The sequence below is a fragment of the Eublepharis macularius genome, chromosome 1, assembly GCF_028583425.1.
Source record: "Eublepharis macularius isolate TG4126 chromosome 1, MPM_Emac_v1.0, whole genome shotgun sequence".
NCBI classification, from domain to species: domain Eukaryota; kingdom Metazoa; phylum Chordata; class Lepidosauria; order Squamata; family Eublepharidae; genus Eublepharis; species Eublepharis macularius.
This window is the reverse complement of record NC_072790.1, coordinates 154,150,921-154,163,870: the sequence shown is the minus strand read 5'-3', so window position 1 is coordinate 154,163,870 and position 12,950 is coordinate 154,150,921. Positions and strand designations below refer to the sequence as shown.

At 41.3% G+C, this 12,950-nt stretch overlaps 1 protein-coding gene across 1 annotated transcript in view; it reads right to left on the bottom strand.

The window, feature by feature from the left end:
• Positions 1-12,950, bottom strand: part of FMN2 (formin 2) — a 354,893-nt gene that overhangs the window by 120,016 nt on the left and 221,927 nt on the right. The window contains exon 9 of the mRNA XM_054972122.1: positions 2,148-2,209. Within this exon, the coding sequence (XP_054828097.1) occupies positions 2,148-2,209 (62 nt within the window). The remainder of the gene's footprint in view (positions 1-2,147; positions 2,210-12,950) is intronic.

Below are 12,950 nucleotides of genomic sequence, written 5' to 3'. Positions count from 1 at the left end.
ATTACAGCACAAAGTGTAGGTGAGACTGTAGAACAAACTTCCAGATGTGTTACCTTCTCAATTCCAGGAGATTTCCAGTCTTGACCTGGACCCAGAGTCAATTAGATGTAATAAAATCCATCATTCAGTTGTATAATCAGTAAAAGCATTAGTTAAAAAGTACACCTTCCTATTCCTTTAAACTGCTTATTCCCATTCACTTGTGTGTTGGCTGATGCACAGGAGCCAGAAACTGAGGCGAAGAAGGCTGGCAGAGATTCTCTCTGCACTGTGGAAGATGAAGGAGTAACTGAGGTGAATAAAAGAGGAAAGCTCTGCCGAAGCCTCTAGTTCAAACTGGGAACAGAAGAAGTATGTATGGGGATGTCAATCTGGGCTTTCATGGAATAAATAGACTCAGTATGGGTTTCACTAAAAGTAACCATGATTCTAATGCTATGCAACCAGGAGCACTTGTAATGATATTTGGAAAGTTAATGAAACATTTTGAAAATGAGAAATATTCAATAATTATTAAAGCATTTCAGGCCCGTAGCTAGAAAATATGGTTTGGTCATGTTCATAGTGATCATATGGGAATTTCACTGAGCTTAATAGGTTAACATTAGAAAATTCAAGGTATCTGCCTACAAAACAGTCAGAACTGGGCACACAGCCTGTTAAATACTATGGATGGACAGAATCTCATTTAACATTTGGATCCTAAGAAAAACAGTTGGAGGAGTTGGTGCTCAATCCATAATGCACCCATGTATTACAAAACTGATCACATTTTTTGTCAATTAAATTAATTACAAATTTCAGTAAGAAAAATATGACATATGGTATACAGCTGAAAAATATGTTACAGCACTCTTGCAAATTGCTGACAGGAGAAAGCAATAACCAGGGTCATACTCATATAGATGTTATTTTCAGTTCCTCCATCTGGCTGGAGTGTCCCAGAATCTTCAAACTGATTTACGTGGAGAAAGCAGGCCTGCTCATAGTCACTGCACTTGAATATTAAGTTAAGCCTACCATACATGGCAGCTTGTCTTCAACTGGAATCATACAACAGCTGCAAAATATACCTTCCTATTATCATCCTGCTAGTACTTTTACTCCCCGCCCCACAAAAAAGCTTATTTTTTCAAAATGCCTTTTAAAGCACTTTTATATTTGCAGCACAACTTGGACTTTATTTCTTTAAAAATGTTTGCCTAGCAACATTTCTGTCTTGACAGTTCACTATTTTAATGTAAAAGTAGGTCAGTAGAGTGTAAATATGAAAGTGAACCAATGAAGAAGATAGCAAACAAATAATGTAAGTGCATATAAATATAAGAACAAAACAGGTTCAAAAATAATTCTGTTAAATTTATTCAGTTCCTGTGAAAGATAAAGTGTTCAGTACAAAACACAATTCCTAGTCTTAACTTTAATATGTAGAAATATTGTTTTTCAAATTACATGCAAAGAACAATTTAGGGTTGCCACCTAGTAGATGGCAACTGGTGGGAGTTTGGAAGGGGGCAGAGACCTGTGGTGTCATTGGTAGGATAATGTTATGTCACTTCCAGAGATAACCTGGAAGTGGCATCACTCCACTTTTGGCATCACTGGAAACTCTTATGGTAAAACTGACAATGATTTTTATTTTTTTCTCCTACCAACTGCTGGAGTGGTGGTGAGAAATGGAAACTGGAGGCAGGAGATCTCTCAACCCCAGCGAGTAAGTGGCATCCCAAGAACAATTAGAAACACAAAATGGCTATATCATAATCAAATAATACCAACCATATAGCATTTTGTGTGCTGAAGAAACATTGTTTTCCTGTTTTGTTTTCCTGTTATGCTAGAAGACATGTCTTGCAGTGTCATCCTAAGCAGAATTATACCTTTCTAAGTCCATTGAATTCCATGGACATAAAAGGCTATAATTCTGCATATTTGTAATTCCTTTTCTCCGAAGGTTATATAATTTCTCTGACAGACTTTTTAGTTTTGGCATAATGTTCACCATTTCATTTTCACTGTGAAACTGTTCTAGCACAAGAGAATATCTGTGGCCACAAAATCAATTTGTTCCTTTGTCAGGCCAAGAAAAAACATTCAAAGGCACATACAAATTAGACTGGGATTTTTTTTTTTGCCTTATTACTCACATTCTCATAAAGGGCTTGAAGGGTTTCTAAGTCAACCACAGAGTTGTCCAAGTTCACAACAGCTGTGAAAAAAAGACAAAAGTGAAAAAGGATTACATGTCAGGATGATAATCCATCTGTGAAGGAAAGACTAAGCACAATAGTTTTTTATGACCCACTGGTCATACAGCTTAACAGCTTAACATTTATTAATGCCTTGAAAAGTGCTGCGTCTGAGATTGTGGACAAGGAACCTGGTGGAGCCAGGTGTCAAATGTTAAGAAATTCATAGTCCCTTTCCCCTCCAAGACGACGTACATAGGATCCCACGAGTACAGCAGAAGTCAAAGATCAGAGATAAGCTTTACAGCAGTTTCATGGTTCAACTAAAAGCATTATAACTAATAGTAAGTCTACTACAGCCACACACACAAACATAGAGACACACTGGGAGCTGTCACTGGTTGGGTTTCATTTCTAAACTGATTAATCCATAAATCAACCAGTGACCTTCGAGACACCTGACAAAGGTCAAATCTTCTACCCATTAAAGCCAGAGATTTAGTATAGACACACATACTTGCTTTTCTTTTCCTGAAGCAGTATCTATACTAAGTCAAAAGACATGGCTTACTTTTCCTTTAGAGCATAAACAGTTCAGCTAGCCACTACATATACAACAAATTCAAATCAAATGGAATTTATGATTAATAAAAATATCAAGAAGGGATTTTAAGAATAATAATATTAAAGATACCACATTTTTATATTTATACAAGCAGGTTGAATAAATACTAAAAAGAATGCCCTCAGTCAACAGTATTCATTACTAAAACTGTTTTTAAAAACAAAGCAAATGTTGATGTTTCCATTGCAAATGGAAAGAGAAATTCATTTCAAATTACTGTCTTCTAGCACACTAGAAGTGTGTGCATATGTGCTGTGGATCCTTATCATTACTGGCTAGTTATATCATGCTAGAAGAGGAGGCCACTGTGAAAGCCTTCACCTAAGCTGGAAGATTTGAAAAGCTTCTGTTTTAAATTTACCAAATTTGGATACAGTTGATGAAATTTGTGGCTACAACATAGTTCCAGGGTATTTGGTTCAATCAGATATTCTAATTCCATCTCAGCTGAGTTACAGGCTATGTGTTGGACTGCCTGACAGACAACTTTCATTTTCAAGACAAAAATGACCTCATTGGTTATGCTGGTCAAACAAGTACTATTTACTTATTTTAAAATTATTTATTTATTATTAAAATATTTACATTCCACCTTTTCCCATGGCTCAAGGCTACTTCCAAACTCAAATTTAAAATATGTAATAGAATCTGCAAATCACTCCTCTAAAAGAAAATGCCTGCAGCAGCCCAAACCTCATTAAGAGCCCTGGTAAATGAAGTAGCTTTGCAGCTCCTCCTAGACAGCACCTCCTCCCACCTTCTTGGGGAACCTGTTCCACAATGTAGGAGCTATGATGGAAAAAACACTGGTCCCTGTCAATGCCATGTAGGGCCTTCTTAGACCACGTTTCCTCATGACATGAGCCCAAGACAGTTCAAAGGTGAATATAACTTAGAGGTACTTACTGCACCTTTTTAGCACAGCAAACCAGAGAGATTACTAGAAAAGGGAAGGACCTGACCAATGGGAAAGGAATGGAAGGATCAGACCAATGCTTAAGTGACAAAACTTTCCTAGGAATCCAGATTCTCTCACTTTATCTTTTTATATAACTGAAGAACTTAACAAAGTGCTCTTTTGCTTCAGAAAAGTAATTGATAGGGTTTTAAGTCAAGCAAAGGGTTAACTGGAGTGTTTTTGGCTTCCTAAGCTTGGATCTCTGGCTTCTCTCCACCCCACCGACAAATATCCCAAGCCCTAGGAACATAGTACCCCATTCCTTCTTTCTTCGGTAGTCTGGTTATTTCTGTTTTTCTTTTTATATATTAAGCAGCAGTGTCTGCAGTTATTGACTGTAAGCAGATTAAGCAGGGCTGTTTCTACATATATAAGAGTGATGATGGTTAATAGCCTAGGTAACCTAGGGCAGGAAGGTCTGTTTGGGCTCATATTTCTCTTAAGAAACAGGTTTTCAGGCTAACAGTACTCCCACCACACTGGAGGGTGAGATGAGAGCTGTTGCCAGAAGTGCCTCTATATATTCATTCCCAAATGCTGGCAATGAATTCCTTGGAGGACAGGGACCTTATGGCTGGCAACCTCACATATCAGCTACAAGACTGTGCACAGAACACTGCTGCCTGCCTTTCGAATAGAGGTTGGTCACAGACAGCATATAAAATTAGTGCCCTTCCAGTTGCATAGGTCACCTGAAAGGTTTTGGTCACACAACTCAGGATGCTGATGGTTGCTTGTGAAGTTTTAAATGGCCTGCACCCATAGTATCTTAATACATTATCCAGTATCCTCCCATCACCTATTGCAATCCATGAGTGCTTGAAGTTCTATCACTCAGGAAGATTGAACAGTTGTGGGGGCCACAGAGTAAAGCTTTTTCAGTTGTGCCATTGCAACTGTGGAATTCCCTCCCTAAAGAGGTTAATTGGAGCATGACCATGTGATGTTTCAAAACACAGACAGACGTTTGGAAATTCCTAAAACAGTATTTACTTTCAATGCTATTTTGTCTTGGATGCTTCATAGGGTTACTTTTCTATGGGGTGTTTTAAACTACAAATTACTTATTACTTCAGCCTGCTTTTGGTGAGATGCAAAGGCAGAATTTCATTTTTTTTGCATTTATGTCTAGTCTAGATTTGCTTGCTTTCTACTAAATGTATCAAACCTACTCACTAGGCAGAATGTAAGGTGGGCAAAAACCTTTCTGAGCATGTCCACTGGCAATCCCTGACAGAATCTTGACATCCGATGACTTGATTCTCTATAAATCAGCACCCTTCACTGCTGCTGAATGATTCTGTGTATACTCCTCAAGATTAGAGACAATATAATTCATGTTCATTTGTTTCTCATTGCTGTAAAGCATTCAGTGATAAAACACAGTGTCTGGGACTCATCACATTTTCCCCCTACAGGTCTGAAACATAATTTTAGTTACAGTATAATAAAAGAACATATAAATAAGGAAATGTTGATCTTGATTGCACTGAGCAGGGTCCAGTGTGTATGCAAAGACTGGAGGGAAGAATAGTAAATGAAAAAAACATTCATTCATTTTAGGGATGTATTAATTTCCTAAGACAATCAAGTTCTTTCTAACATTTTTTAAAAAAACTCTCTGTTATTTTTTACCTCTTTTCTTCTTTAATCTACCAATCTGCATGGAACCTTTAAATGGTTACGTTGTTGTAATGTGTTTCTATGCCTTTCTTTCCTAAAGAGCAAAGTGTATTAAAACCACCTCTAAAACCCAAACACATTATAAAAAACCCTTTTAAATTATATCTAGAAAAACAACAATAACAACAAAATCAACCACTCCAGTCTTAATAACTTAATTGCAGCCACTGAAAGCCAAACTATACTGAGTGGTCTTACATTTGGAGCACTTTCAGTCATACTGAGATTAACAGTTTCTTAGAAAGACAGGTCCCAGTCTATTTAGAGTTTCACCAATAAAGCCAGCCAGAACCTCGATTTAAGTCAGGACAGAAGAGATTATATGGAACAAATAAAATCTCTGGGAAAACGCTACATAAGTCTTCCCTTGAAGGAAACTGAAACTTCAATTGGTACAGAACTCATCAACCCAATTATGAGCAAGTGCTAAGCAGAACATGCATGTCACATCCATCCTACAGTTGCTCCACTGGCTATCAATCAGTTAGCAGACTCAATTCAAGGTAGCTACAAAGCCCCTCATGGCCTAGGACCCACATTCCTCTGGGATCGCCTCTCCTACTATGCTCTGGCACAACAGCTTCAGATGTCTCAACAGCACCTTCTGAAGGTTCCTCTCTGCAAATTGCTAAATTTGGTAATTGCCTTCTCTCACATATTCTCTGTGGTAGCAAATATCTTGTGGAACATCATGCCTGAGGAGGTCAGGATCATTCCAAGGAGATCAGGATCATTCCACAGAATGTGCAAAAGAGCAGACCCCTGTTATGAAGAGAAATAAAGAAAGCATCGAGACTCTGTTTCCTTTACTTGAGGTGAAGGCAGTTTTAAAAACTGTAGCATTGTTATTCATTCACATTTGGTCACCACCATTCCTCTAATGTTGGCATTAAGACCCCTCCTCCCACTGAGGTGCAGTTTATAGATATGAAATCATAAACACCCCTTCCTTATATAACATAAGGGTAGGACACTGCCAGGCCTGAAATAAAACAAAATGGATACCAGCTATGCAAGAGTCTGGAAAGTCAGAGAGGTTGACTGACGAATGGTGTCCTCCACTCCTTGGAGAGAGGACAATTGGCCTTCCAAGAACTCCTGACTAATCTCATCCATATCCTGCCTCATTTCCCCTCACCCATTTACCCTGATTAAGCACCACTTAATGCTAAACTGGTAGCTTTTCCCATTCAGTACTCACAGGGTCATCTAGCACCATTCACACCTACAGTCCACATCAAGTAGACCCACTTAGCCTCTCCCAATTCATTATCTACCTCCCAAAAAAACCAATAAGTCATTGTTTATGGAACAAAAATGCAGCTTGCCCCATATCTGGACTCCTTAGCCACCAGTGAGTGTGTGGATCCATACATACTGAGCGGGGGGACGGGGACCATGAAATACCACATAGGTGCACACCTCTGTGTGGATGCCCTGCCACTTGGGAATGAGGATGCCCCAACAGCCTGTGTGGATGCCCTGCCACTTGGGAATGAGGATGCCCCAACAGCCTGTGTGGATGCCCTGCCACTTGGGAATGAGGATGCCCCGACAGCCTGTGTGGATGCCCTGCCACTTGGGAATGAGGATGCCCCGACAGCCTGTGTGGATGCCCTGCCACTTGGGAATGAGGATGCCCCGACAGCCTGTGTGGATCCCCTGCCACCTGGGAATGAGGATGCCCCGACAGCCTGTGTGGATGCCCTGCCACTTGGGAATGAGGATGCCCCGACAGCCTGTGTGGATCCCCTACCACTTCGGAATGAGGATGCCCCAAAAGCCTGTGTGGATCTCCTGCCACCTGGGAATGAGGATGCCCCGACAGCCTGTGTGGATGCCCTGCCACTTGGGAATGATGATGCCCCAACAGCCTGTGTGGATGCCCTGCCACTTGGGAATGATGATGCCCCAACAGCCTGTGTGGATCCCCTGTCACTTGGGAATGAGGATGCCCCGACAGCCTGTGTGGATGCCCTGCCACCTGGGAATGAGGATGCCCCGACAGCCTGTGTGGATGCCCTGCCACCTGGGAATGAGGATGCCCCGACAGCCTGTGTGGATCCCCTGCCACCTGGGAATGAGGATGCCCCGACAGCCTGTGTGGATGCCCTGCCACTTGGGAATGAGGATGCCCCGACAGCCTGTGTGGATCCTCTGCCACCTGGGAATGAGGATGCCCCGACAGCCTGTGTGGATCCCCTGCCACCTGGGAATGAGGATGCCCCAACAGCCTGTGTGGATCCCCTGCCACCTGGGAATGAGGATGCCCCCACAGCCTGTGTGGATCCCCTGCCACCTGGGAATGAGGATGCCCCGACAGCCTGTGTGGATCCCCTGTCACTTGGGAATGAGGATGCCCCGACAGCCTGTGTGGATCCTCTGCCACCTGGGAATGAGGATGCTCCGACAGCCTGTGTGGATCCCCTGCCACCTGGGAATGAGGATGCCCCGACAGCCTGTGTGGATCCCCTGCCACCTGGGAATGATGATACTCCGACAGCCTGTCAGGGCATCCTCATTCCCAGGTAGCAGGCGATGTACATACGCATGTACCGGCCATGCCTCATTTCCCATTTTCCTTAAGGGGATCCTCAAAATGTGGAAACTGGGCTCACATACTCTGTCCCCCCCCCCCCCCCGCAAAAGGATCAGTGCCCAATGCTAAAACCATCCTACCTCAAGTTGTGATGAAACAAAAGCAAGTAACGAACAAGCTCCAGTGCAAGTTACATGCAAACGTCCACCCACAAAGACCCCATAACAGCATGACAGTGGAACAGCACTTCAAACAGTGATGATTAAAGTTAGGAACAGGTGGGAAGCCAGCTGCAAGCCTAGTGACTAGGAGCCTGGCCAGTTCCCAAATAAATGCCCCAGCAGCGGATCTGAGGGAAGTCTACTCTGCACCTTCCAGGTCCACTGCCTGACCTGTTCCATCAGTAAATTGGCTGTTGAGTTATGATTGGCTGGCTAGGTAACAGATATACTCCCAAATACAAGTATGGAATTTGTGGCTAAATAAAGGATAGACATCACACGGTTTATCTGAATTTTTTTTAGGTCACTGTCTTGTTTTTTCCCCTTCCTCTTAAAAGAAGTTAAGCAAGAAATATGACATAGCTTCTGTTCTAAATTTTCAGGTTTGTTAAGATTACCTAAGAATTAGCTGGAGAGCAATAGAACACTTTGTTTGAATGCTTGAATGAGATAAGAAAATGTCTGGCAAACACAATGGTGCCAGGTCTGTGCACTTTAAGCAACACAGGCATGCAAGCAACTATGTATATTTCAGAGAACTGCTATGCGTTTTATAAAAAGGACACCACCTTTAAAAATGGCTCATATCTTTTACAAGGATAACCTTTATGTTTCTAGACATTTTCAAACCCAAATAGTTAGGTTGTTAAATCTGTCTTCCAACCATGTTCACTCTTCATGTTCTCCTCCAGTTTTGAGGGGAAGGGAGAGATTGGCCCAATCTGAAAAGCATCAGGAATAGTGTGCTGGTGTGATACCTTCAGCACACTGTTCAAAATTATTTTTCCTATCTATGATTACCATGCAATTGACATAGTATACAATATGAGAACAGTGGAAAACATGCAGAAATCTGTTGTATTAGGTCTAAACATGGGTAGTACTATTCCAGTTCAAATAAGTATAATGACAATTAACTGCTCTTATACAAAAAAAATAGTTCAAATATGTACCAGTATCACACCTGAGCTTTGCAATCTGAAGGCAGTATGAAGACCAACGTCATGCAGGTGTGTGTAAAATAAAAACGGGACATCTATAAAGATGTTCTGGAGAAGTGTTATGCATGCATGAGTTTAAATTTAATCTTAATTCGAAAACAACTTTTGGAACCAAAGATACATGTAAATCTCAGAGGCATTACTCAGTGGTATTTGTTATATTTTTATGCTGTTTTTTATCATCAGGGACCATAAAGTAGTTGTAACAATTTGAAAAAACGCAACAGAAAAAGATCAGTATAATAAAAACCAAGAGCATATTAAAAGATTGGCCACCATAGTAAAACTAGACTCTAGACTTTTGTGTAAAGGGGAAGTGTGTTTTGCGGAAGAACATGCCCTATAACACAGCCTTTCTTTGTGGGGAGGTGGGATGAAATGTCTCATATGGCTGCAGTGTGTGCAGGAGGGGAAGAGAAGGATTCCGTGGAGCATTGTGTTGTGCCCATGGTGTTCTAGTTCATAGCAATAATGCTACATTGATATAAGTTTTAAATCAAATGCTATAAAATAAGAGGTATTTTTAGTATAAACATTTCCAGTGCAGGCATCTTGAGTAAACAAGCTTATATAAATTCAAAGACATAAGTTACTGATTAAATCAGCCAAAGCTTCATACACCTATACACGTTGTTTATAAAATTTGTGCAAGTTAAATTCTTAGAGAACAAATACATTTTGTTTGAGTCAGTGTGTCGCCTCCTTGTCTGGACAGAAGAGGGGGGGAATGAGACCAGCACTGTAATTCTTTCAGAATAAAATGTTTAAATGCAAACATGATTACCATTGTAGACTGTTTAATCTAGAGAGATTATATTGCAGTTCTATTTTTGAGAGGTTTGTTGATATGACCATACAGAGTCCTTCAATAATTATTCAGATAAGATTTTTTTTTCAAGTGATAGAAATACGAGTGAAGAAAATAGGAGGGTTTTAACACCAACACCTATAATTTATCTACCTCCAATAGTGCCAATAAGCTTAATACTACCAAATTTGCCTCTTAACTGTCTTCTGAGTCACCTGAGTAGGTCAGTAAGATGTTTGACATGGAAAAACCACCATCCACAGAACGTTAACATCTCTCCAGGGGAAAAGAATTTACCCCAACTATTTGATTCAGCAGAGAAGATTTGCTATAAGAAGCTACTATGGTTGATCCAGATATTCTTGATGCCATATACTGGGTGAAGAAGCTTTGAGATGGAGTAACCACAGAAAAGGTTACAAAGTTAATTAATGTAAGGTTGCAGTCTGATCATTGAACATAAGGCTGTTCTCATTTGAAACAATTCTGGGAGATCTGTCATTTCATTGGTTTCTTTTATCAAGCCCCAAATCAAGATAAGCTTCTTGCTACCAGTGGCAGCATTCCTCCCATCACCCACAATTGCTGCAGCTTGTGAAAGCTGGGGAACTTCCAGAGCAGTGCCCTATGAGTAGATACGTGTGATCCAGCTTTCTAATGTGGCTTTTATAGCCAGATTTATGTTGATTCAACAAAATCTGGCTATGCCAGATCAAATCAGAGAATCCCAGATCAGATCTGGGAAACTGGATCAAAATAGCCAGATTAATCTGGGTTAATCTAGCAAACACAGTTTTAGCCTGTTGGTTAGCTCTTTCCAAGGCTTTCTAAGAGCTAAATGGCACAAGACAAATTACATGAGGACGCTCAAGAGATGGGAGACGCAATGTTATCCAGGAAGTGTAGTTTGAATTTCACCTCTCTACAGAGCCAGCAAACACTGCATCTCAGAGGGTTTATTAATTTCACCTCTCCATTGAGCCCTAAAGATTGCTCCTCAGGGGGTTTGTCAATTTCCTCTTTGCCACCCTTGCTCTGTCAACTATTAACAAACCCTCTGAGGAGAGATCTTTGCCAACTGTAGAGAAAGGTGAAATTCAAACTCTGTTTCTTAGCTAACATTGTGTCTCCCTTCACTTGAGCATCCTCATGTAGTTTAGCTCTGAGTCTTCCCAGGCTTTCCAGCAGCAGAGGGAGAGGATGAATGGGGGAGTGAGACAGGGAGCGGGAGTGGCCAATCACTACAGGAACTCTCCTTGTCTGGCCAATGGTGATTCTTGAATAGGAGAGAACATTTTTTAAATTGCCTGCAAAGAGTTAAAAAAATTAGGCTTGGCTCAGAGCAGACTCCATTTTGTGTGGATCTGAGAATGAGAAGAGATTGTGGTTGCTGGCTGGTCTTGCTTGCTGTGGCCTGCTCTCTTTGCCTTGGCTTACCAGGTTTACCTGCCTGCCCTGCTGCCTGGCCTTGCTGCTGCTATACTGCCTGCCTGAGGACCACTTGAGTTCACCTGGTTTTTGAGTCCCCTAAGGTTTTTCCTGTTTTTTTTGGGGGGGGGGGTTGTCAAAGGGGCAGTTTTCTAAGCTTCATGCTTAGTTATTAATTGCTTTTAATTAACTGCTGTTAATGGATGCTTTACTCTACTGTTAACTTGTTAAGAGTTGGTTGTTTGCTGTCTGTTCTTCTGTAATGTTAACTGTCTTCATTGGAGGGGTGGGAAGAAACAGGATAGCCAGTGATGAAGGGCTGATGCAGGCTGCAGCACTGTCTGGAGGCTTCTCTGAGCCAGTGAAAGTGGCAGTGTATGCTGCAGAGTGCAGAGAGAGGAGAACTTAGTTTCCTTAATTACCCCGCCTCTTACTGTCTGAGGCCAAGAGGGATCCATCTCATACTAAGTTACAAATGTGTTTGCTTGCTGTTTCCTTGTGGTTGGTGATTCTGGTGCTATGAGGCTGATGGTGTGGATACTTGCTTGGTTCTGTGGTGTTCCCCCATTGGCCTTGGGTCATGCCTGGCTTCTGTGACTGATACTGGTTCCATTGGGCTTGCAACAATGTCCTTTGCTTCAGTTTGTTTTGGGTAGAATTTGCTGGTTGGACATGAACTCTCTGGTATGATGTTGGACCCACTGCTTTACTTTGGTTCAGGGGTGGTGGTGGAATTCCATTCCCTTGCTTCATTTTGGTTCTATTGGACTTTCTCTGGGTTGAGCTTGCATTTGGGACTGTGCCTTTGACCAGTGGATGCTTTGCCACTGTGTGTTTCTGCCTGAGTGATAGCCAAGCTACAAGTGATGAATTACACTTGCCTGGCAAGTGAACAGACTCATGTGTATTCCTCCCTGTTCACTTGCCATCCACTTACTCTCCACTTGATGATGTATCCATTTCATGGATACAGAGGGTTTTTTTTGTTTCCCCTGAAACCACAATCCAGATCAACTGAGTATTTTTTAATGCACACTCCTACCGATGAGGATCCAGGAACTAGTGTTATGGACAGATAGACAGATATTAGTTAGCTAAAACAGCTGTCCTAATAACTTGTGCACCTAATTCACAGGGTTTTTTTAAAGGAAGTGGCAGTCTTAGAAACATATCTCCCTACAATTATACCTCCCCTTAAGTGTGGTGGATAAGCTTTCTGTTTATTACATTAGGAGGTACTGCCCTCTTATTTCCCCCCTATTCCAGAATATTCACTGAGAATTGCCTGATATTTCCTACAGTTCTAATTAGTTCAAATTTTAGCATATTGCACTGAATATACAAAATTATAAACTCAATTTGAAATATTTCTGCATATTAATTATAGGTTGTCAAAAAGTTTCCAAAGCAATAATTTGGAACTCTTCTAGGATTCCCTGTTACAATTTGTTCAGGGATCACAAGATGCAATCATAGTTGCACTGAGGCAGACAGTGCA